The following is a 27,302-nucleotide window of genomic DNA, read 5'->3' as shown; positions in this document are numbered from 1 at the left end:
AAACATTCCCTCACCTAATTTTCATAGCAGCCCAACAAGGGAGATACTGTTGTTATGCCTACTTACGGATGAGGAAACAAAGGCACAGGAAGATCTGGTAACATACCCCAAATCACAGAGCGGCTATGAGCACGATACTCTTCATTACAGCTCTGTAGACAAATGTGCATACAACTTCACAAAATACCTGATTTCTGACTGTGGTCACATTCACCAAGAACTCAATTTATATCTTCCAGAGAGAACTTTTTTTTTTCTCCTTACCAGTCATCATAGAATCCAATTAAAATATAAATAAAAAGTCTTGAAAACTTTCAGGATTCACAGCATCAGAACCTGACCTACTAGCAGTCCTTCAGAACACTCGCTGAAATTTCATCTTCAGGGAGATGTCAGGCATCTTCTCAGGGTCTCTCTAGGCCTTACTGTTTACTAGAAAGCAAACTAGTTTAAAGACCTTTTCACCCCTCAGTAGAAACAATCTTTTTACTCATCACCACGCAGAATCAGAAAAGAGATGATATTCCACAACTAAGAACAATGTGATCACACCAGCCACAGACTGTAAAAATCTGGAGAAGGGAAATGAGAGAAAAAAACCTACAGACAGTATGCAGCAAAACGCAATCCCTAAAATGCAAACAATTTTGCTCTCACTGGTGGCGCGTGGAATTTCAGCATATTCGCATGACCTAGAATAGCACAGCAACCATCAGTCTGGTTCTGTGATGTGGCCACCACTCACAGGAGCATCTGATCCATATTACATCATGTTCTATAACTGACCCAGATGTTATGTGCTACATTTTAGGCACAATTGCTACATTTTAAACAATCCAAATCTGGCTAATTCTGCCCTCATTCAAGACATAGTTCTGCTGGATTGGAGCTGCCATTATGGTTGAGAGCCCTACTATTCAGTGTGGTTAGATCAGCAATATTACTTGTGAGCTTGTTGAAAATGCAGAATCTCAGGTCCTAACCTAGACCCACTGAACTGAAGCTTTCATTTTAACAAAGTCCCTGTGTGACTTATACACACACTCAAGGCTGAGCAGCGTTTCCCTAGAAAGTCCAATTCAGTCGATGTGTGGTAGGGATTAGGAAACTCCATCTAAGTGAGCACCTTAGGTCTCTGGTTCAGCTGGGATTCTGATGTAAAAAGGCTATTATAACTATTCCATCTGGACCACTTACTTGAAGTTTAAATAACTTTCTGCTGTTTTGAACCTTTTTTTTTTGCAGGAGTAATGAAAGGACAAAAACTCCAGCTTCAATAGTATTTTGTTTCTTCCTAGAGGAAACACTGTTCTAAGGGGTGGCTTCTTAAATCTCTCTTACATTAAAAAACTTGTGTACTTTCACAAAGGCCAACTTCCAATTACTAAAAGTATAATGGAAAAATTATCTGAGTTAGTTTCAGGAGCGAGGAAATATATACATTGAAACATTATCTCTAAATTAACATCATTTCCCTTCTCACTAATATTGAATTTTCAGATTTAATAATCCACTGAATAGAATACCAATTTCCATAAAGAAGGGAAGGAGGGGAGAAAGAGAAAAAATAGGGTGGAAGTACAATTTTTAAAGTCCCTTATACTATAAAAATAAGTAACAATCAGGAAAGAATATTTTTAAATTCTTAGATTAAATGTGTTATATTAAACTAGATTTTGGATGGAAAATGTGATTACATGATGATAATTTATTTTATTTTAAGATGGTATGAGAGATTGATCTATTTATTCACATCTATGTTCCACAATAGTATTCAGTTGCCTATTATGTGCCAGGCATTAATCCACGTTCCTGAGATATACCAATGAGCAAAACAGACAAAGATCTCTGTCCTCCAAAGGTGTATATTCTAATAAGAGGCAAAAATAGACCTTATATGTAAGTAAACAAGGTAGTATACAGAAGGTGATGAATGCTATTTTAAAAAGACTGTAGAGAGCTGTGAGCTCAGGTATGGTGGTGGTGGTTGGTAGAGGTCACATTACTGAATAGGGGGGTCGAGGCAGCCTCACTGGTAAGTTGGGATTTGCATGATATGGTGAGAAAGTGAGATAAGCTAGTAGCTGGGGGAAGAGTGTTCCAGAAAGAGGAAACAGTTGGAACAAAAATCCTCAGATGGGAGAAGTGTGAGGAACAGCGAGGAGGCTGGAATGAAGTGAAAGAGGGCCAGCGTGCTCGGAGATGCAATCATTTAGGGCTCTGTAAGATGCTGGGAGGGTATAAGTCCTTACTGAAGGAAGCGAGTGCTAGTGCAGAGCTTTGAACGATGGTGTTTTATTTAAGATTTAAGATATGAATGGCTGCTGGGTTGAGAAGAGACCAAAGAGGGACAAGGGTCGAAGAAGGGAGACTGGCTGGGAGGCTCCTGCAATCCAGGTCCACAGTTCCTCAGCCACAATGCTGAAATCCAAAACCTAGCCTAAATAGTGTTAGTAGCCAAGTCAGTGTCAATACTCATATGTTTCCTAGAAACACTAATATGCTTCAGTGTGCCATATACAGCATATTCACCTTATTACTTTTCTAAAATCTGAAAAATGCTGCATTCCACAACTGTATCATCTGGATACAGGATTCTGGACCTGTACTCCAGGGGAAGGATGGCTGGGGCCAGAGTGGCAGCACTGGAGATACTGAGCAGTAGCCACACTTCAGATGTGATGTGAAGGCAGGGCTAACAGGATTCCTGCATACACTGGATGTGGGTATGAATAGCAATTTAAGGTGACTCCAAGTTCTTTGGTCGTAGAAATTGGTAGGATGGAGGGGCCATCTCCTGTGGTGGGAAAAGCTGTGGGTAGAATGTGTTTGGGGTGTTGATCAGAGACCATTAGAAATGGAGTTTGAGACCTGTATCTTCATCCAGCTGGAGAGCTTAAACCTGCAGGTAAGTCTAGAGTTTGGGGAAAAGTCTGGGCTAGAGATGTATTTGTGTTATAATTTTTTTTCAGTCTTTTCTTGGGGGGCACACACACATAGACACACACACATTATAAAGAAAAGCAATGTTTAACAACCTCTTCCATTAAACCAATATATATCTTTCAATGTAATGAAAAATACAACTGAAGTGTGGGGCTATTTGAAGATGGCCCAACAGTGGCTGTAGTTGACACTCCCTGAAAATTCATAAAATGAAGAGAGCCAAAGTCCGATCAGCAGAGAATAAGGATGGCTTAAGAAACGATTATACTGGAAGCGAAGAAAATATTCGATGAATAAATGGTCTTGAACTAAAAGAATGTTAACGTTCCTTTCTGTTTTCACAATGAATAAATACCAGTTATTTGTTCTGAATTAAAAACTTAGAACTTCTCCCTTATTTGGAACATATGCAATAATTGCCAGACAGCAAATTAAGAAGTGTCCAGAATATCCTCATCCGTGCTAACATTAACCAGCAGCCACGGCTGAAGATGAAATGAGAGTGGAATTTAATTTTTGGCAGGAGTGTCCAAAGGCAGCAGTGCTATCTGTGGCATGCAACAGCCCTGGCGCAGGATCAAGGCAATTCTTTCCCAGGGCACGTCTTTAAGATCACACTCTCTTAGAATGAGTGCTCTCAAACTTCGTCAGAACTCCGTGCCTCCCTAGTTTGAGCCTGCTAAATTCTGTTAGTGAACTTCAATGTTATTTTTAATTCACATGTGTGTTGGGATAGAGAGGGATAATGGGAAGAAAGAGAGACTTTTAAACAAGAGAACACATTAAAAGGCTCAGGAAGAGGTTGAAAAATTGCCAATTTCAGTCTGGTAGTAAGGGAAAAATCTCTTCTTCCTTCAAAACTTCTTTACCTCTAACTCCATTGGTGGGACCACCCTTTACCAAGTCACTGATTAAAAATCTGGAGTCTTTAATTCAACCTGACTCCAGTTTAGATCAAACCACCAGTTTACAGCAAATACAAGGGGTAGCTGTTCAGGTTTTCTCATCAATCCTTAGCTCAACCCTCCAGCCTGCTGGCAATCTGTTGCATATGCTACGCTGCTTCTTACCCTTGTGTCTTTGTTGTGTTGTTCCCATAAACTATAATGCTTTCTTTTTTTTCACTCAAGAAGCCTCTCCACCCCACAACTGCCCCTGCCCAAAGATGGGTTAGATACCTCTTCGCTCTACTCCCACAGTGTGCCACACAAATCTCTTTCACTAACATAGTCCCACAGTTATCTTCTGGGCAACTGTCTTTTCCACCAGATTATAAGCTTTTCTGTTTTACCTTTGTAAGCCCAATGCCTGCTACAGGGCCTGGCATTCTAAAACATGCTGACAAGGTTTACTGACTGAATGAATGAACACTTAGATTAAAAGTAAAATGGCACACGTTATATTAAGTTCCCCACCTCAGAGAGTTTTCAAATAAATCTGAGTATGTCAGGAGAAATCTCACACTGGATAGGAGCTGTGATCTACTATATGACTTTGCTATGCCTTCCATTTCAATTCACAATCTTATTTGCCCAGTTGGCTGACTTTTATATATAGCTGTTTATAGTATTTAACAATAGGGATGTATGACTTACACTCTGTATACCTAATTCTTTTTATGAATTTTATTCTTATTCAAGACATGGCCTGTGGTTGAAATGCCATCATAAAAAAGCTAATTAAAAATACGCTAACACAAAAGATCCCAAATAGCCAAGCAATCCTGAGAAAGAACAAAGCAGGAGGCACCATACATCCTAATTTCAAGCTACACTATAAAGGCCCAGTAATCAAACAGTATGGTACTGGCAATAAAAACAGACATATAGACCAATGGAACAGAATCAAGAGCCCAGAAATAAACCCAAACACATAAGGAAGGTCAAATAATATTTGACAAGGGAGCCAGGAATACTCAATGGAGGAAAGACAGTCTTTTCAATTAATGGTGCTGGGAAAATTGGACAGTCACATGCAAAGGAATGAATCTAGATCTCCACTCACAAAAGTTAACTTGAAATGAATTAAAGACTGGAACATAAGACCCAAAACCATAAACCTCTAGAATGAAACACAGGAATAAAGCTCCTTGACATGGGTCTTGGCAATGATTTTTTTTTTGCTACAACACCTAAAGCACAAGCAACAAAATAAAAAATAAATAAGATGACATCAAACTAAAAAGCTTCTGCCAGCAAAAGAAACCATCAACAAAGTGAAAAGACAACCGATGGAATAGGAAAAAAATTTGCAAATCATATATCTTTCAAGGGGTTAATATCTAAAATATACAGAGAACTCATACCACTTGAGAGCAAAAAACCAAATAATCAAATTAAAAGTGGACAAAGGACCTGAATACACATTTGTCCAAAGAAGATATACTAAATGGCCAATAGGTACATGAAAAGATGCTCATCATCACTAATTATCAGGGAAACGCAAGTCACAACCACAGTAAGATATCACCTCACACCAGTTAGAATGGCCATTATCAAAAAGACAAGAAATAACAAGTGTTGGGGAGGATGTGGAGATAAGGGAACCCTTGTGCACTGTTGGTGGGATTGTAAATTGGTGCAGCCACTATGGTAAACAGTATGAAGTTTCCTCAAAAAATTAAAAATAGAACTACCATATGATCCAGCAATACTAGCTCTGGGAATATATCCAGAGGAAATAAAAATAAGTCAAAGAGGTATCTGCACCCTCATGTTCATAGCATTATTTACAATAGCCAAGACATTGAAACAACCTACGTGTCCACTGATAGATGAATTAATGAAGAAGATGTATGTGTATATGCACACACACATATATATAGGGAATACTACTGAGTCATAAAAATGAGAAAATCCTGCCATTTGAGACAACATGAAAGGACCTTGAGGATATTATGCTAAGTGAAATAAGCCAGACAGAGAAAGGCAAATACCATATGACCTCACTTACATGTAGAATCTTAAAACAAAATAAAACAAACCTACAGAAAAAGAGATATATTTGTGGTTACTAGAGGTAGGAAGTGAGGGAAGGGGGAACTGGATAAAAGTGGTCAAAAGGTACAACTTTAGTTATAAGATTAAATAGGATAAACTAGGGATGTAATGTACAACTTTAATGACTGTAGTTAAAACTGCTGTATGACACATGGAAGTTGTTAATCAAGTAAATTCTAAGATTTCTCATTCCAAGGAAAAAACATTTTTTCCCTTTCGTTGATTTTGTGTCTATATGAGATGATGGACGTTAACTAAAGTTACGCATATCATGAAATGATTACCACAGTAAGTTAAACCATTATGCTGTACTCTTTAAACTCATACAGTGCTATATGTCAATTACATCTCAGTAAGACTGGGGAAAAAAAACCCTCAAAATATGTGCCAACAATTATAACTTACTAAACACGTCTCCTCTGGGTTTCTGAGGCTCTGTCTGTATTCTGTTGTCAACTGTAATCCCCCTTGGAGAGGTAGTGGTAACTGGTGCTACAGTTGTCAGTCTGCTGGTTGGTCTTTCTGGGGTTGTTGCTGGTGGAGGTGTTCCGGGTTCTGTGGGTGGCGGTGGAGGTGGGGTAGGCTGTGGCATCGGCTCTGGTGTAGGTCTTGTTGTTGGCTTAGAAGTGGGCCTGTTAGTAATGACAGGAGGTATATATGGTGTCTTCAGAGGCCACCTAGTACTTCTGACATCAGGAATCCAATTACTGTGTCCTCCATCACCCTTTGAAATGGTACCATTTCCCCTTGGTACATGAATTGGACCCGAAGGCTCAATCATGACTTTTGGAATATCTAGAATAGTAAATATATTTAAATTAGTGTGTAACCATCTCTCCTTAAAAAGTAAAATATCAAATTGTAAAAAACACACATATCAGAATACCTCATGCCAACTAGGCTTACTTTTCTCGTTTAGAATACTCCCCTACTGTAAGTCATATCGTTTTCCAAAAAAATAAATATGTGTGTATATATAATATATACATATATATATACATATATATTCATACACACATATATCCATCCTATGGATGTATGCAAAAATGACCAGTATTGCTGTAATGAATATGTACCATTTGAAACAAAAAGTTTCAAGTATTTGTATAGTAGAAAAAGACAAGAATGAGATTTTTTTTAAAATGCAGAGACATTCTAAGTTTTTTAAAATATGAGGAACATATATTTAGAGTCTATGTTAAGTGTCTGCATGGTACATGTATATTATAAAGTCATGTTGAAAACCGTCTAAAGACTTAATACTCTTCCCTCTTCCACACTTTATATAAATTGAATTCATACATTTTCATTCAATGTTCTACATATTGTTTTATAGTTGGTTTACTTTCCCCTTGCTAATTTTATACAACTGCTTTGTAAAAAGAAGTTTCACAGGTCCCCAAGACTATCTGTGGAAGCTTTGTCCTTGATCACATTCACCAAAAGGAATTAATATTTAATCTTTCTGGAATGATATACTTTAGACTGGCAGTATGACTACAAGACCCATCAAAATCCTTTAACCTTCATGATTTTATGCCCCATGCCTTTCAGTCAATATTTTACTCCAGAAATTTAAAAAATTATCTACTGTTGCAATGAAATGTATGCTCAATGATGGCCTTTGGTCTGTGAAACTTTCACCTTGGAGGGTATTTTTTTTTTCATGTTTATCTACTAACAAATAGAGCTTGTAAAAATTTAAATAGCAGAACAGTTCAAAATGTAGAAAAATACGGAAATGACTTTTTAATAGTAGAACTGGAGGCATAAAACAGGAACAAAAATGTAGAATTCATTCAGATTATCCCACCATTATAACCTAATGCTAATGACAAACATACATTTATTTCTGATTATAACGAAATCAAGTTCTCAGGGAGGGCTCAGTAATTTCTTGCCAGCTAAAGGGAAGCTACTGGGAGATTTTAGTCAAGGAACTAAATGCTTTTAAGATTAGAATGTATTACTGAGTCTTTAATTTTTAAAAATACCTGAGCAACTGATTTTATTGTTTGTAGAAAGCACAGACTAGTATTAGTATGAAAATTATATGTCTTTGATAATTAATCTTGTTCCTTATCTTCCCTGGTAATGGCCTTTGTGCAATCTTGTACTTTCTGCTGGAATTTAAGAGCTGGGAGACAAGCGTTACTCACACACACAATTCAGTCCATCACCCTGGTATCCGTCTTTACATTTACACTTGTAGGACCCGTGTACGTTGTAACATCGGGCAAAGCTGCTGCACTGATACTGACCAAGGGAGCATTCATCTATATCTGCATCAGGAAGGAGGAAAAGAAGAGGTTTATGTGCGAGATAAATATGATGGCACAAAAAGATACACCATTTCAAAAAAAAATTTTTTTTTGCAATGTGTAGGTCCATGTAAAATCTGCAGATAATCAGAAGAAAAAAGTCCACGTGCATCCAGAACTACTAGCGTTTGAATTTCACTTCTGTTTGTTTCATTTAAAGCCAGTGCCCTCCCCTGCCCTTGACAACCCAGTCACCACCATAATTAAGAGACCTTTCCGCTCTGCAGGAAAAAACAACACAAAGCAATGGTTGGAGTTTATTACCGTGACATTGGTATTTGCCTCCAATGTACATGAGGTCGAAGCCTTTATGACATTTGCAGATGTAACTCCCAAAAGTGTTGACACACTGCCTGAATCTGGGGCAGGAGGCTCTTCCGGTGGCACATTCATCAATATCTAGAAACAAGGGTCAACTGTATCTTAGGAAGAGCAACAGCATGTTCAGGTGGAGTAAATTTTAAAATAAACAATTGTCTGCAAATGGTTGCCTGGCACACAGTGGCTCATCATAAATGTTATCCAGCTGGTCGCCCTGACAGGCAACATAAACTGCGTACCTCCAGATTTCAGCTCATCTTCTAACCCAAGCTGCCCTCCTCTTGCACTGTATCTCAGCACTTACGGCACCTGTATCCCCCTGGTTGCTCCAACTAGGGTCATGAGTCATCCTTGACAATTCTATTTCCCTTAACCCCCAAATCATCAAGCCCAGCTGATTCTACCTCTGACACATTCTTTGAACTTGTTTACTCTGCATTTCACCCAACGCCATGACCCTAGTCCAAGCCACTATCTCCTGGGATAGACTATTACAAGAGCCTCCAAACTGGCGTCTTCCCCACCAATCTTCCTCCCTCCAAAACATCTCCACACAACTGCAAACAGAGAATTTTATAAGACATAAGATGGGATTATTACCATGCCTAAAATTCTTACTGTTTCTACTTGCTTTCTGAATTAATTCTTCATTCTTCACCACATCTTTGAAGGCCCTGCAATGAACAGTCCTCACCTACCTCACCGGTTGTGTATCAAGCCATCACCTCTGTACTTAAGGATAACGCCCTTCTTTCTTTCAAAACCTCAAACAGGCCAACCTCTCTTTCACTGCAGGGCTCTGCAATGTTTTCACCTGCTTGACTGATTCTTCACATGGCCAATGGTCCATCTCTTACTTTATGGCTTTCCCTGACCATCATTTTCTAAAATAGACCCTTTCTGTCCCTCTTTCTTAGTACCTCATATTAACACTTGGTAATGTTTGTAATTTTATTGGATAGCTCTTTCTTTTCTGTCTCTCCCATCAGAACATCAGCTTTGGGAGGATTAAAAAGTGTCTGTTTTGTCCACTACTACATATTCTAGCACTTAGCATAGTACGTGGCATATGGAAAGTCCTCAATAAATATCTCCTGAGTCCCCAAACACCTCCACCCATTCAGTGCTTACTACATGCTAGATACTGTGCAAAGCATTTTGCATACATGGTTTCATTTGATCCTCACAAGGGTTCTATGTGGCATTACTCCCATTTTAAAGATGAGAACAATCAGCTCAAAGAAAGGAAATCTCTTACCTAAGGTCACATATCAAGTATATGGCAAAGCCAGGTTTGAAATCAAAGCCCAGACTCTTAAGCACAATCCTTTACTGCCTTCCTAATTTACAGGGAAAAAATCTAACTCTTTAGTGCAATACATACCATCTAGCCCTGTCCACCTGTTCAGCTTTGACACTCATTGCCTGTTACATTCTAGCAATACTGACCTCTACTTGTTTCCCTGAACATTGTGCTCCTTTAAACTCCAGTGCCTTTGCTCATGTGGTTTCCTCTGCCTGAAGCTTCATCTTGTCCCTCATTTTTTAGGGAAACAAGGTTTCCATGGTCCTTTCACAGAGAGGGGTCCCCTTTCAAGGTAAGGATAGCTCATCACCTGATGTAAGTAACTGTCCTTTTTCCTTCTATCCCTCACATTTCACTTTCTTCCTTATCCCAGAGAGGCTGCTGACAGAGAGGCTTCACTTTACAACTCACCCACACAGGTCCTCCCATCAGGAGCCAGCTGCAGGCCAGGAGAGGGGCACTGGCACCGAATCTGCCCCTTGACAACATCACAGCCATACTGACAGTTTGCCATGGAGCACGTCAGGGCACCTGGAAAGAGAGTGACTGTCTGACTCAGGGAGTTGGTCAGCATACTCTGGACCCAACGTAACTATGTTTTCTATCTGTCCTGAAATCAATGACCCTGAATTAACAATGGAGATGAAAAGGTCTTAACTCTCCAACAGTCTATAAAGAAACTCAAAAACAGGGGGAAGGACAGAAAGACCTTCCTCCTCCAGGGATGATGCAGAAGTGATCCAGCTCTATTGTCACCAGGAGAAGCTCTTTAATGCATTTAAAGAATAAAGGCAAATGTAAAACTTTATCTCACAGAGAGAACCTGGAAATTTTTCCAATGGCCAAGGAAAATGCAGAATTGAGGTATTTTTCCAGATTACTCGAGCTAAGTGCTGGTCGTAACTAAAACATGCAAGTAACTGCCTCAGCCGCCCATTATCTTTCTCAAGGCACAGCAGGAGACTTCTCACTGAGCTGTCAATGTTAGAGGATTCTAGAGGATCACTTCCAAATGTTAATAAACATGAACTCACCTCGTTGCAAAAAGTTCCATGCTAAATATGCCATGATGAATAAAAGTAGCTAAGCTTTTTTCTGTTATAAAATGCAACCAGTTACCTGACTGATAATTATTTGATTTAACTGATAGTTTAGTAAAAATAAAAATCAAGCCATCAATTGTTGGAAATCATATAACTACAACCTCAATTGAATGTTCAGCCTGCAGAGAATTTGGGGGCATTGTCCAACTTATAAACACATCCAAATGATAGTAGGAAACACCACCCATTTCTTTCTTCTAAAGGCACACAAAATCTATTTTTGTTATTATAATCATTTTTTTTTTCATTTGAAGTAGGTCTTTTTTTTTTTTTTTTTTTTTTTTTAGGAAAGAGATATAACTTAGTCTCTAGACTATTATAAAGAAATGTAAAAATAAAGTGAGGAGATACTTATGGATGGTTCACACTCAGTCACCAGACTGGATTCTCTACCAGCTAACAGTTTAGGGGCCCTCATTACAGACGGCACAGCAGTCCTCAAATAGTCACTAATGTTGTTTTTCTACCTGGAATCGTTCTATGCCCAGATAGAAGACGGGGAGAAAAGTGCTAAGAAAAACATTAGAAAATACACTAGTTTTGTGATTCTTGTTCTAAATACAATTTCCAAATCAATTTACCATTGGCACCCAGGGTAAAAGAATGCCAGTTATCTAAAACGGGCAACCCTTGTTTTGATGTTCCATTCCTCAGGCCCACATACAAACACGCGCTCACATCCTGTTGAGGAGGAGGGCTGGGAGGCCACTTCCACACTCTGACAGAGCACACAGCATGAAAGCAAGCCCAAAGCACTCAGGAAGCAGTTAAGATTCTTCACATACCCGAGCAGGACCCGTCCGGCAGGAGCATGTACCCGCTCAGACAGTAGCACTTGTAGCTGCCGTACGTGTTCATGCACCTGTGCTTGCAGGGCCGTGGCTTCAGGCCACACTCGTTCAGGTCTGAAAAGAATGGAGTTGACGCAGAAAGATGACAAAGCCGCAAGCTAACGCACATCACTGAGATACTTCTCTATATTGAAGAACGAAAGAGAAGTCAGTCAAGCTATTGTCACCAGTCATGTACAAAAGAGATAGCGCCTGTTCACAACGTCTGCATTTCAATGCAGGTGACACTGAAATGAAGGCGACCAGGAGTCTTCAACCAGAGGTGCCGTGTGAATTTCTGGAGCTTAAATAATATAAAGGGCAGTTAGGAAGATTCTCCTCACAGACACGTAGCGTACCATCCCTAGAAAGAGCAGCGTGCAAACCATCTATCTGACTCCAATGTCCTCACAATCTCTGGGTTACACTGCTAGATTCACTCCTGATAATGGGAGCTTCCTCTTTCAATTTCTTCCTGTCTCTGTTTAAAGAAGACACTGTGTGAACCTATTTTAGCTTACAAGAAAGCACACAGATTTTTAACATTAGACTTGCTTTGACCTTCCCAAAGAAAAGCTCGTTTTTCAGAGGACAAGAAAAAATGTGGAAAAAAAAATGCAAGTGGGGCTGTGATAAACTGATTAGAGTGATCACTATTGTGGTTCTTCTTGTTCAATTTTATAGAACCTATACTGATCTCAGATTTTGGGGGGGGTAATTAGACTTTGATCTCAGATTAAACAAGAAACTTCAGTTTTCTACTATAGTAAAGCACTCAAGTCACAAAATGAACTAAAAAAAAGACCCGTTAACATATTTTCATCATTCTGCAGTTAAGGGCACATGGAAATACTAATGGACAATACCTGATGGACTATCATTATATATCTCAGGTTTAAATATCAATATGAAATGAATTAATAAACTTCGCATTATGAGAGTTTTCTAACCCAAGTTGAACACTGCCTCTAGTGAACATAAAACTCATGACAAATAAACACTGAAACAGTAGTGCCCAAAATACAGACTTCATTAAAAAGAAATATGACCACATGTTTATTTTGTCTGGACTTGCCAGCATAGGCATCTGATTAGCACAATTTAATTATCTATTAAGCCATGTCTTCAAATTAGAAATATAGATATTATCGAGTTACAAGTTGTTTTCAGTCTAACCAAATTTAAACCTGCTCAATTATTAAAAAGCTGTACATATTAATATATATACTTAATGTAACCACCAAATTACATTTTTTTAAACCATCAAATAATTATTTCACCTAAATTTTAAAAAATATTTTACTGACTTCTCAACTTGGCCTTTTTGTTTACCATAAGCACAACTGTAAGCAGGTCCCCAGCTGGATGAAGCCTCGAAAAGGTTAAATAAATAAACCAGATACCTTTGTCATCTCCTATGTATTCTTCAATTTTTAACTTCAGATTCTCTTGCCCAGTCAAGGATATTCAAAACAGAATCACTTTTTAAAATATTTTTAAAAAATTTCCTTGAAGAATGTACTTTGCAAGTTATAGTACCAACAAAAATTTGATTTCTCCTTCATTTAAAATGAAGTAAAATTTTTCAATCAATGAGGAAAGACAGAGAAAGAAATTCATTCCACTTGTCATATTCTTCTACATTGTATTTCAATATAGGGATCTTTTCTCATGTTTGAAGAGGAGTTAATTATCATTCCTAATATGTCCCGGCAGAGGCACACCTGGCTTTGATAAATCTCAGATTAATATTATAGAAAATAGTATTTAAATATGAATACATTATTAAAGAAAGGCTTTGGGTCCTAAATATTTTTCTGTACAAAGCAGAAATACAGCAGAATAGTACAATAAAGTAGCAGAGTGACTGAATTCTATGTCTCAAGGGAAGGCAATGCATGGATATAAAATGTGTCATTAAGAACCCTTACATTTATTTTTCATTTTATTCTATTCTATTTTATTTTTATTGACGTGTAGTCAGTTCTTTAGGTTTATTTTTAAAGAGCCACAGGAACTTCTGTGGCTTCCTGATGAGGACTGGTTAGATGTTTATAGTTCCAGGCAGCTCATACACAAGGTGTATTTCTGCTGATGGAATATGGCCATGAACTAAAGTGGAGACCCAGCTGAGGCAGCTCCAGTCTCGGCTGAAAAAGGGCCCCTTAGGGTTGCTATGAGAAGCTTCACGATACAGACTGGGGCTGCTGGGGGTCTTCAAACCAAGTTTATCTTTCTCTTTCCATAAGAAAAAGCACTTTAGGGTTAAGAATCACAAAACTGAAAGGAAATGAAAAATCAATAAGATGCTGTAATTCCAAAAACAAACAAAAAAACCCCTGGAATCACCTATGAATATGGGAAAGGAAATAAACACACAGCATCCAGTGGGTAAATGTAGAGACATTTGCTGGCTATTTTACTATTATTAAATTGAGACATAAGGATCCAAAGACATTGAAAGCAATTTGAGAAAGTTGTACGCTAGCAGCTGGTGATGGGCGGGATGACACTCCCTGACAGTTGGCTGGTATGGATGTCCCCAGTGACGGCCATCACTGCCCCATCTGCCACAGGCATGTGTCTCGTAAAAAATTCCCACCAACCCTTACAAAAACCACTGCAGAAATGATGAAATAGAATTCCCCAGTAATCCATGATTATCAAAATTTACCAAACTTTCACTAAAGCAGGGAGCGCAAAAGATTAGAAGCCTCCGGTACCCTGCTGATGAACTTCATTGTCTTCAATCTTCTTTAGGGTTTCTAGTCTATGATTATTATACCTTATTTTCTTATTGACCTAATGCTTTATGAAGTTGCATTAACGCATGCTGCTTTCAAAATCTCCTTGACTATAGACCTAGTAATACTTGTGTTACTATCAAATTAAGTCAGAAATTAAAAAATGACACCTCCAATTTATAGTAAATGCTCCTATAATAATGAGCAGAATATAAAGAACAAGAATATTCTTTTTGATCACACTTTCTCAAATCAATCTTAAAAGTTGTTCCAAGAACCCAGGAAAGAAAACTTTAGTGTCTTTATTTTAAATTTACTTAAATCTTGCTCTTTCTCTAGAAGTTTATAATGTAATATACATTATAAGGAAAAGACACAAAAAATTAATTAATTCTATCATGTACTTATCTTACCACATCAAAGGACAGAACTTTACAATTAAACCACTTATATTCAAATGCTTAAATTGTCATATATACAATTCTTAAAGAGCATCTATTACAGTCAGGTGTATATTTAAGCAAGTTGGTGAATTCAGCAGCTTGTGTAAGGGGAGAAGGGGAAGGAGCTGGTCCAGAACAAAAATGCAGGCTGCATAGCATTATAATTACACTTCAGGGGAAAAAAAGAATCAGAAATTTTATTAGCATGCAGACATTGAAAAGTAGTTTGAAAATCTGAAGAGATTTATTGAGTAAGATAACCCAGCAGATTTTTAAGGAAAATAACCTTGCATTCATTTAATGAATTTGGACCTTTTTTTTTTTTTCCTTTGAGGCTTAAACTAAGCAATGTCACAGAAGTCTGAGCGTTTATATCTTACCTGACTAAAGTGAAGGTAACAGACAAACAGATATTAATATGTCAACTGCCGTAACTTTTACTTTTTAAATTATCAGTGACCCTGAAATTAATCTCATTGCCCTAATTCTTTGTGCCTTAATTTCTTGATCCAAATGCATCAGGTTCCCTATTAGCAGAGAGACAGTAATTAATAATTATTGAGTTTAATTCAGTCATTCTAAGTTCCAAAATCTACGAGTGGGTGAGAAACAAAAATCTTTTAGAAGAAGTACTGTAAAGGCATGCTGCCACCTAACTTTGCTACAGAATTTTCCAGCATAGTGAAGACATCCATATTTTTGGTATTTCTGTTCTCACACCAGCCTTGCTGCTGAAGACAGCCGGCATTACTCTCCTCCATTACTAACTGGTTTGCTAAGACCCAGATACATTCAGTGACTTGCTCACAATCGTACAGCTGCATAAGGGCTGTGCTGGAACCAGAACTCAGTCTTCCTAATATTACAAAATGTTCACCCAAGGAAGGAAACTAATCTATGGTTTGATTTGCAGGTGACCTAAAACCCTACACCCCAAATGTGGTGGCGGGGAGAGGACCTGAGCACTTCTAAAATCTACTAAACAAAGCCATCAGAACCCCAATCACAGTTGCTTTCGAATTCCTGACTTCACCTCCAGAGGAAAACAAAAGTTATTTTGTCATCTGATTTATAGAAAACATTCTGAAACCCAGAAAAGAGTAAGAAAAGCAACGGATACTCGATGCAGGGAAAGGACAGTGGAGGCTCCAGGCTTCTAGAGCACAGAGAAGCGGCACCAGGTGACAGTTCCTGCCCCTTGCTTCACATGCTCAGGATGCTGAAGACTGGGCACTCCGGGGGTGAGTCTTCAGAACATTGGCAAGAGTGACAACACTGCAGGAAGCCGTGCAGGTGGGAGGAGCAGCCACCTGAGATGACGCACGCTCACCCCTTGAAGGCAAACTGGTGGCTTGATGATCCGGGGGTTGTAAAAGAGGCTGTTCACGGCCTTGGTCAAGAGGAGTTGGGAAGAAGCGTTCGTCTTCACACCAGGAAGAAGGTAATAAGAGTCAACTTTCAACTGATGTCATTTTTAGCCCTAAAAATCTTTATAAGTATATATTAAACAATTACAAAAAGTTGGTGGAGTTTGAAAAGAATGCTTTAGATACTTCACAAAAAATTAGTTTCTAGTTCTCCCAGTTTCTCTCTTTTTTAATTTTAATTTCTATTTTCCTTAAAATTTATCACTGCCATCTTGCTCCCCGAGAACACATACATACATTATAAGTTAACAATCCATCATCCCCATACCAATTTTTTCTAAGGCACCAAAAAAGATATGGCTATTTTTAAAAACATGACTTTAGTCATCAACGGAGAAAACTAAAAAAATAGATTATAAAAATATTGGTTATGATCAATCTTCTCTGTTTAGAAATACCTAGGTCTTAAATGACCAACTTAAAACCTTTTCCTATATTATGGTGCTGTAAAAAATACTCCAGAATTATGCATAAATTTATGATTTTCATAAAGATCTTATTTAAGTAAATAACAGGCTATGTTTTCATTCAAATGTAAGAACTTACGTCATATTTAGACGTAATTAGACGTTTAATTAGACTATACATAAGACACCCCACCAGGACACAGATAAGATTGAGATGTCTGGGACTGGGGGGAAAAAGAAGGATAAAGAGAGAGGCTTTTGGCAAAAAATGGCTAACTGTTGCCATTAGTAGCTTACCCAAAATATTATAAGATGGATGAGACCCAAAGTAGAATCAAAAAGGCAATCATATCCTGTTTCAAGACTATCATATTAGTAATAGTCAGTTAAACTTCCAAATTAAATGAACATTGGTTTCTGGGGCTGAAACCACACATCCTTCAAAGAGTAAGGCCTTAGCTACCTTCATGTTAGGGTCAAGGCACTCAGACTGCTGTGCTCAGGAAAGCAATCAACTGAGACTTCACCGTCTGGTTCTGTGCTACAAGATCCCAGTTCTTTTCTTGGGATAAGGAATTCAACATATGAAGCATAAACCATGGCAAAACATCAGTAATTGAAATTTATAAACTGTTTCTTCTGAAGCCGTTACAAAGCACACTGTAAATTCAAAAGAATATCTTTCGTTCCTAGAATTATGCAACAATAGGATACATTACATGCCAAAAATTATTCCCTAATGGGAAAGTTATGAAAAAGATTATTTTCTATAATAGTATCCCTTTTTGGCTGAGGGGAAAGGGGATTTGTACAGGTACAGAAACTCAAGGAGGGGGAAATCTACATGAATAAAATTACCCAAGAAAGTAAGGTGGAAAAAAGCCAATCTTGCCAGAGTTCAGGTTAGAATTTCATCTACTGTGGAAGGCACTGTGCCTTACGGAACAGGCTTGTGGTCAGCCCAAGTGCACGATTTTGTATGTGACCTGGCTCCAGCAAACCCAGGGGATGATTCGCAGGGAGGCACGAGCCACCAGCAGCAGATTCACACTAATCTTGTGACGAGGCTGTGGAGTGAAGCCAGTTCCAAAGTGGGCTTGCCCTGCCACTCCTGCTGCTCCCAGGCAGCCCTGGAAGCACTCATTAGGTGCCTGTCATCTACTCAAGCTGTTCACTCAGCCAAGCAAGTTTCCAGGGAGTGATTTCCTAAAGTACACAGCCTGCAACACAGTTTACAGCGGATACTTACTGGATGCCAAAACCTACTTTTAATCAAAAGTTAATTTCCAGTTCTGTGGAAATTATCTCAACTGTATCTCTTCTTGATATTTCTATCCTCAAGAAAAAAGAGACCTGCCTGATTTCCCATATCTCTGAGGCACGTTTTCCACTTTATTAAAATGTATGGTCTGGGGGTGGGGGGGTATAGCTCAGTGGTAGAGTGTGTGCTTAGCATGCTTGAGGTCCTGGGTTCAACCCCTAGTACATCCATTTAAAAAAGAATAAAAATAAAAAACGAAAAAAAAAGTATGGTCTGGACAAAAATAGTCCAAGTTAATTTTTCTATGTAGCAGATATGGACAATTTGCTCTAATGATGTTTCCGGGGGTCTCTGGACAGCTCTCCCCCACCTTCGCGCAGCCTCTCTCCCCGTGACAGTCCACGGAGTCAGAGATGAAGCAGCTGTACCAGATGCCTCCATGGGACTTTTTCAAGTTCCTATGGGGTTCAGGACCAAGAACTGTTACACAAAAACACTCACTAAACAAGTATTTAATGTGCACTTCTCCTGTGCTAGTCATTTAAATAACAGTTTTCAGGAAAACCAAGAAATCAAAAGGGTGCCTGCTCTCAAGGAACAGAAACCTTCCCATCGGGAACTTGCCACAGCTGCTTTTTTGGAAAGGAAGGAAAAGAGACAGATGATTAAAACACCTAAGTTTACTGTGGGCTGGAGTTTTATACTCAAGATTGAACGTGAAATTACATTTTCAGTGGCAGCACTCTTTCTGCAAGTGTAAAATCCATTTTGCCACTAATGAAATCCTCTTCCCCCTAACTATATTTAGTTTTGGGAGACAAGATTTCAACTCTGTGTATTTCAATCTTCCTTTAGAGAAACAGGTATGAAATTATAGGGAAAAGTACATGGTAAACTGGTTTTCTGAAAATGAGATACCCAGAGATGCATCTGTGTTCCGATGACGGTTTTAGTGTCTCTGCAGCTTATTAAAGTTGATGTAGCTCCTGCAAATAAATTTAAACGAATTTCTCTGCAATCTCAACAGTGGCTTCTTTTAGTAATCGCCTTTGTATAAATTCCTGGCATCAGGACAACAAAGTTTTATGGTGCTGACATATTAATGAAAGCTCTGATGGTTTATGTTCAGTACTTTAAAAAAAAAAAAAGAAGCACGCTGGCACTCTCAGATTAACACTGACAACTCAATAATCAGAACTGAACATGCTGCTACTTGTGAACATACACTGCAGAAGGAAAATCAAATAGGTTTTTAAAAGAGTAAACTGAGATAATAAGAATTTCAAAAATACTACTCATGTATGTTAGGTAAATTCCAAGTTTAAAAAATGAGTTTTTAAGATAGAGAAGCAGCTTTAGGGGAAAAGGTAGTCAACCAAGTAGAAGATAAAAAAGAACAGACTTTAGAATAACAGTTAGTCCTCCCATTGGCCATGTCACACTTCACTAACAGATTTCACCTGGTAGTTCCGGAACAATTACATACACTTTCAAATATCAGTGTTCCTGATTCTTGTGAAAACCTGTGGATCACGAGTTTACATGACACACTTCGAGGACTATCAGATATTGAAGAACAAGAGCATTTCAACAAGATCATTTCTGTATCAGATGAAGTTAAGTAAGTGCCTATAGGACAGTGAGACCCTATGCAGCTGTGTCATTTGACACTTAAAATGACAGGGATTATTACTCTAAGAAATAAGTGAAATGTTTGACTCTTTCATCCTTGCATCTCTCTAGTGAAATCTAACCCTAGCTTTTCTTTCCTTCTGTTTTCTTTTTCAATACCTAACGGTAGAAAATTTTGGTTGAGATTAATTGAAAAGACAAGACTTGACAGCATGGTTATGCAGCCTGAATTAGAAGATCACACTTCCAATGATACTTTCCGCATCCAAAACTGTATTGGTAGAAAGAACATGAGTTATACAGGCAATAGCTCTACGTTGACACAGTAGATCTTTTACCAACAAATTTGGTAAACTTGGACAAGACACTTAATATTCCTGATATCTCTTCAAATGAAAAATCAAATAACAATATTATTTATAGCTTAATTGTAACATACAGCGCTCAACCTCCTAATGTTGTTGTAGTGTTGAAAATAGAGAATATATATAAAATACCTGGGCATTGTGAGAGCTAAATAAATATTTGCTTTTATAAGCAACTGATGCCAATGAAAAATAACTTGCTAAGTTAATCAAAATCTATCTTTCTCAGAGCGCATTACAAACTGGTCAAGGGATGAAGGGAATTCAATCACAAAGATCAAAGAGCTCAGAGTTGGAAGGGACCTCAAAACTTCAAGCCAAACCTCCTACCGGGCTTTGAGTCTTAAAGTGTTTTCATTTAGCTGAGATCCAAGGGGGCTAACAATTTGCAAAAGCTTCCCAACCAGTTAGAGGAAGATCGAGGAGGAGCAGAATGTAAGGCTTCTAACATTTAACATGTTACTAATGATGCAATTCTCTTTCTCAAAAAGCATTTTCATTATTAATAGTGAATAAGAGGATGAAATTCTTTTAATTGTCCTCCAATTAAATAGATTTTAAAAGATTTACCATTCTTGGGGTGAGAGTATAGCTTAGTGGTAGAGCGCATGCTTGGCGTGCACAAGGTCCTGGGTTTAATCCCCAGTGCCTCCGTTAAGGGCGTTAAAAAAAAAAAAAGGCAAAACAAAACATAATGAAAATAAATAAATACAACTAAAAAAAAAAGTCACCACTCTTATATTTTTATCTTTCAGCCAAATTGCATCTCATATATTTGGGGATAATAGTCACGGAAAAGTGATTTGCATGAGAACTTAAATTCTTTTATCAGACAGTAGAGGAGGCTTATGATTGTTTACTGTGTCACACGGCTTCCCTACCTTGATTGCAGGTTTTCCCAGCATATCCAGGATGACACTTGCACTTGTTAGGTCCGATACATTCACCATGTTTGCACTGTGGCTGGCATACAGCTGTGAAAAGAGGATAGCAGGCATTATTTCTAGGTCAGCAGCACATCAACCATATGGTATATACGTCAGGTTCTTGTTTGACAATAAAAGAAAAAACTAAGAATTTACAATAGAGTAATAGAAATATACAAAATCACTGTGTCTTGGAGCAGTAAGCACTGTCTAGACTACACACTCTCACACACTTGTGTTACATACGTGTGTCTGTGTGGGTGTTGCTTGGGGCTGGAAATTTTGCTAACTTGAGAACAATACTCAAATAGTCAAAAAAGAAAAAAAAAGCTGGAAAACTACACATACACACAACTGGTATTTTTCAATAGTTATAATTTCATAATAATCTGCACCCATAACTTCAAACTCATTTTCTCAAATATGCTTCAAAACATAGTTCTTAATCTAAAGATAGTGGTTAAGTATGAACTCAGATAAATTTCCAATTAAATAATAAAATATTTATTTTATTGGAAATGGTATTTCTAAGTATGCAATGGTTCAAAATGAATTAAAACCAAAGCTCAATATTTTAGGAACTTCAGCTTAAGGATACTTCTGTCATTTGCCCTTTCTTAACCTAAAGTTGCACTGTAATTGCTCATCAATCTATAGCCTATAGATATAAAGTCTGCAGCCTACACAGAAACTAGAAAGTTCTATTTAACATGTCCAGTCTTCCATAATTGAGTTTATCGTCCCTAAAGACCCTAAAATGCTGTAAATCATCATAGTCTTCAATCCCTGCCAAGATACTGGTAAGAATTTATTCCACTTATACAGTGATTCTCAGCTGGGGGTACTTTTGCTCCCTGTGGGGCATTTAGCACAAATGGACACATTTTTTATTGTCGCACTGGGAAGAGGGTGCTCCTGGCATCTAGCGGGTAGAATACAGGGGTGCCGCTAAACATCCTATAAAGCTCAGATAACCCCCAACAAAAACAAATTATCCAGCCCAACATGGGATGGTGCCAGATGGAGGAATCTTTTTCTACAGCAAGTATGTGTATAGTGCTATGGCAGATACTGAAATAGATGAAAAATCACTATATAGTACAGTCATTGGTCTCAAAGAGCTTACAATCGAGACCAAGAGACAAAATAATGTTTTTAATTCAAGGCAATATTTATTTATGAGCAAGATGGGCACATATGAAAGTTATAAAGAAATCATCATACAAGCATATCCATAAAGAGTTGCACAGAAAGCCTCAAAGAGATCTTGAGTTGGATCTTGAAGCCTGGGTAGAAAGAGAAGGGGGTGGACCATCCGAGGTGTAGAGAATTGGACAGCAAAACAGACCATCATTTATTTAGGGGACACTGAGAAGGCTTGTCAAACTAAAGAGATGAATAAATGGATAAATGCTGGAGGAAGGGGAAGAGGTAGACAACCACGGGTAACTGCTGTCAGACGATGATGCTCCCTAAACTTCAGACTGTGGAACAGCACTTTATCTACAAGGAATGAAAGTTTATCATCATCATCAAGAGAATTACTTGACAAAAATAAAACTCTGGGAATATTAGCATGGTGATAATACGTGGGGTGGACTGAAGTCCAGCTGACACGTGGAAGGCATGATCTGTGTTTGCACCAGGAAGAGACGGGCTTCAGTAACCCCTGAGTGAAGAGCAGACAGGTCTTGGAGGCCAAGGGGAGTGAGGTCAGCAGTGACGCTGCGTCCTCCAGTCCCTGACACCTGCTCCTTCCCGTATTAGCCAACGCTCTTCTCCTTTCTGGGAGATGCTCCTAGTTTTGGACAATTCTCTAACATCGTTTCCTTCAAAACATTTCTGTGAAACTGATGTGCAGGCTGTTTTTGGTGTTCTACATTTCCTCACTCAGCTCTCCCCAGCCGTCCCTTCGCCTGGCCCTCCACAGGCTTATCTGCCCATCTTACTTTCAGGTCCCTCCTGCCTGTTTATTTGTCACCCCAAGTGGACCCTGTACCATCACTAATCCTTAGTGCTGCTTGTAGGTATTTAATTCAAAAGCTTGCAGAAAGAAAGGATAAGCAGAGTGTAAAGGGTAATGGCAGAGTAATGTACTGGGAAAATTCATATAATCTGATTTTAGATATGGCATGACATTGGACGGGAAACAATTCGGTTCAGATCTGTGAGAAGCAAACTACCGAGGACAGCCCTCCGATATTATGCTTCAGTCAACTGTATACCTGGCAAGTGGTTTATATGCAGTTTTAAAAACAAGTCCCAGGAACAAGCCATCCTTTATGTAATTTCCAGGCCCATCACCAAGAAACGCAAGCTAAAAGACGTTTTCTTTTTAATCTTAAAAAAAAAAGATGTTCCATAAATCCTAACAATTATATGTGAACACAACCTGAATGAATCAGGTGTCTGGGGCACCCAGGGTGCCACATTTAAAAAGAAAACATAAGCACCTCAAAATAATTAAATGCTAGTCAAGGTAACAACCTCCCCAAATGCTTAGCATTTGGAAACATCTCTAAAAGCATGAAAAAAGTTTAGGAGGTACCACTGGAGAACATGAAAAAGTTCATTTAGAAGAGAACACTTTATGAAGGTTGTGTTGCCTCCTGACCCCCGACCACCTCGATGATCATTCAGGTGCTTTCAGGTGCTTTCAGGTGCTTTACAGAAACCACAGTTTTTATTGTCCCCTCCCTCTTTCGTTGTTTGTTCTCTGTGGAGTGCCTTAATCTTGGGCACATCAAATGCCCACATTCCAAGAGGCCCAGACTGTTCATGTTTCTTCCATGTTTAGGGAGCCAGTGTTTTCAAACTACTGTTTACACTTCTACCCCGCAGACTATTCACTGAAGTCACCAACGACCTATATACTAGCCAACAGCTATTAAATGGAAAAGGATACTCACAATGCTGATGTAACAATTTTTTCCTCTTACAAAAATGTTGTACAAGAGAACTTTCTCCTATTATCTTATTGGCATTAGGTCTGCGCTGGAATTCAGCAAACATATACTGAACACTCAGCACATACAATTATCATACTAAGTGGGAAGGGGATGAGGGAGTCATTAGAATATATGAAAATTAACTGTGAAATTTTAACATATTGGCTGAAACTTAACAAGGGCTATGATAGAGAGCTGAGATGAGAGAATAGGGTGGGGCAGAGAGTAACTGAGGTCCTGGAAAGGCCTCTTTTAGGAAATGTGATCTGAGCAATGCCTTAGAGGTAAGAGGCAGAGGGGGTTGGGATGGGAGACACAGCCTTTAGGAATATGAGCAAAGGATGGGGGAGGACACTGAAGGGAGGTCTCAGGGAGTGCCCGGGTTCTGGTGGAGCTACAGTACCAAGTGCTTAGAACAGCAGATGTGATCACAACATATGCTAATTAAGGCAGATGATAAAAGGCATTGGTGGCAGACATTGCTGGGTGCTCACCAATGTCTATTTTTCCCTTCTTTAAAATAGAATGGCTTTTTTCTGGAGTGGGTAATGAGTGGAACACTACATTCCCTGTCCTCCCTGGCATACTGGGGAGCCAAGTGACTAAACTTGGGGCAACTGTACGTAAACAGAAGTTAGTGGGTGAGGCTTTTGGAACTTCAAAGCCGCCTGAAAAGGTGGCTGACTAGTATGCCCTCCTCTGTCTTCTTGCCTAGAATGTAGAGCCACTTTGTGAGCATGAGGTAAATCTTGAAAATGGAAAAGAGGCAGAGCTAGAAGTCAGAGTATTAACCCTAAATGGCCAACTTAGCAATTAAGGATACTGTTTTTTGTGTCACTGTTATTTGCAGCCACATACGATTACAACGTAAGTCCAATTATAATACAGTTCCTAACTGGCTATCCTTGAGCACGAGGCTGTGGAATTTGGACTTAATCTGTGTTTACCATCAAGCTAGCAAATGTTTTCTTCAGATACACACTTAGGATAAAAATGTTATGAGTAAATCCTAGTAACGAAATATAACTTGTCAAATTTATTTTATATCTACAGTATCACATACTCATAGAAGTCTAAAGAACTTCATTTCTATATCTTAAAAAATAGATTAGAAAAATACATACCCCTCTTGAGACTAGAGAAAAATGATTCCCAACTTCTGCATGAACTGACCCACCTTCTGACAACCTATCCCGCTGTAATGTGAGCTCTCAGTAGCCAAAACACACATACCTCGACAACCTGCTGTGAACAGCAGGTCAGGAAAAAAACAAAAGTATAAGTGGACTATTTTTAGTAATCTATTTTAGAAAGTCTTCTAAAAACATCAAAAATAGATGAGATACTTGCTTTGTAGGAAATAATGTATCTGTTGCTACAGGCTAATCAGAAAAGGCAACACTGTCTCTCCAACCTTCACCGTGTGTCAGGGACAAGCAGTTTGGGTCACATCTGGTCCACTGTCCGCTAGCATCCACACATGGTTTAGAAGCTCAGTAAATAAAGGTCAGGCAAGGATCACAGAGAGTCAATAAATGACAGATTTCTCCCCTCAAAATCAGATGCCAGAATTAAGCTCAAATGGGCAAATCACACTCGAAATTTAGTCTCTAACATTCCTGCAACACAATCTCCAAAGTGCCCTTAAAATAACCCCTAAGTCATTACTTTAACTAGAAAAAGAAACAAGTCTCAACTGGCAAAGCAAACATAGCTCTTTAATGTCACATGCCCAAGCCTCTTCTGTTTGACTGCGATCTAAAATCTTACTGTTAAAAATTCATCCTAGCTGATGTAACTGGGCTTCTGAGAATTGGATAATATTTTCTGACACTGAGTTGGACAACGTTATCAAATAAGTTACAGGAAAATTAAACTCCCACATCAGTTCTGTGTAGTATTTCTCATGTAATCTCATCACACTTGGGAATCAAGTGCCAACATTTGTTTGAAAAAAAAAAAAATGACATGATGAGATGCCTAAGCAGATGGTGGCTCTGGAAAGTGACGAGGAAAAAGCCAACTCAACTGTAGGTGTTGTTAGTAACCTGAGAAAATTTTTCTTAACGTAAATAAGATTATGTTTCAAATACTAAGACTCATTTGTAATTTTTGCCATCTACCTCATGTTACTGTTCAGACCTGGCACCACTAAAAGCAGAACAAAGACCCCTGTCCTCCAGGGTATGTAATTTAGACACAAAGGTGACTGGAAGTACACAGGGCAGGGCAGAACGATGAATGGATACAAAATGGGGAGATTTCCAAGAGCTCTCATTACATCTCACAAGTACCACAGAACTCAGATATGGACAAACTCATATGACGGGGACAAGAACATACAATCAGGAATATCTTTTTTCAAAGAGCAATTGGCTTTGGAAGAGAGAGAGTTGCTGAAGGAAGCATTAAACAAATCATTGCTGTATTAATGGAACCTGGAAAGAATGGAGGCAGAATTTTACAGGGCTCCTCTGGAAAAGGCCTTGAGTCTCCCTGTATTACAGGGACAACAAATCCAGTGGGAAGAACCGTACAGACTGCAGCATCCCCAGGGGAAGTAACTCTCCAGCCTTCCCACTGTCCTGTATTCTAGTGTCCAACATCCAATTTTCAAATCCAAATTCTCACTGTAGTAAAAACTGAAATAAAAGTGCCTCTGATTGTCATCACTATAAAATACTATCTGTTACACAATCTCGTGAATACAGAACAGTGAAACCATTTTATATGACTGACTAAATTTACCCTCACAACATCCATATAAGGCAGGAGAGAGACAGACATAATCCTCACTTCACCAGCAGACAAGCAAAAGCCCAGAAGGTTAAGTGACTTGCCTGATTTCAGTAAAAATTTCTTAGCCCAGTTCCATGGTCAATTTGCTAATTCTTCTGGTATTCAGAAAAAGGCAGAAACCTTGCACTTTGAGTGGATTTAGAAGGGAGGAGAGTCAGATTATAGAAAAACACTAAACACAGAAGGATAAGAGGGGTAGAGAATATCAATAGTAATTAAAGGTGTAAAGGTAATTAAGTTACATTTCCAGGAAGGAAAAGTCAAAGTTGAGAACACTATAATTTAAGAAAATTAAAGTAACCCTGCCAGAATATTTCAGCATAAAAGAATCTCTTTACTCTATTGTTTGTTTTGTATGGAACCCAGATTCTGAATCATTAATGAAGTATAGAAATGTTCTCTCTTTGATGTATCACATCTATGACTTTTTTTGGCTCTCATGGGTTACATAATATTTTTTATTAAGAACTTAAACAATTCACAAACTATAGTCAAACATTTAGTCAACAGATAGTAATTGATAA

General features: G+C 38.5%; 1 protein-coding gene across 4 annotated transcripts in view; it reads right to left on the bottom strand.

Moving 5' to 3' along the window:
• NPNT (nephronectin) overlaps nucleotides 1-27,302 on the bottom strand; it is a 70,399-nt gene that overhangs the window by 18,888 nt on the left and 24,209 nt on the right. For 2 of the 4 annotated variants that reach the window (XM_032461151.1, XM_006184621.3), the window contains 7 exons: nucleotides 20,987-21,079; nucleotides 16,344-16,436; nucleotides 11,782-11,901; nucleotides 10,305-10,424; nucleotides 8,531-8,665; nucleotides 8,105-8,227; nucleotides 6,351-6,740 (listed from right to left, as the gene is read on the bottom strand). In XM_032461151.1, the coding sequence (XP_032317042.1) occupies nucleotides 6,351-6,740; nucleotides 8,105-8,227; nucleotides 8,531-8,665; nucleotides 10,305-10,424; nucleotides 11,782-11,901; nucleotides 16,344-16,436; nucleotides 20,987-21,079 (1,074 nt within the window). The remainder of the gene's footprint in view (nucleotides 1-6,350; nucleotides 6,741-8,104; nucleotides 8,228-8,530; nucleotides 8,666-10,304; nucleotides 10,425-11,781; nucleotides 11,902-16,343; nucleotides 16,437-20,986; nucleotides 21,080-27,302) is intronic. The other 2 variants (XM_006184622.3, XM_006184624.3) reach the window with 1 other exon arrangement.

Source organism: Camelus ferus, chromosome 2 (assembly GCF_009834535.1).
Source record: "Camelus ferus isolate YT-003-E chromosome 2, BCGSAC_Cfer_1.0, whole genome shotgun sequence".
Taxonomy (NCBI): Eukaryota; Metazoa; Chordata; class Mammalia; order Artiodactyla; family Camelidae; genus Camelus; species Camelus ferus.
This window is presented reverse-complemented; position numbering and strand designations above follow the sequence as displayed.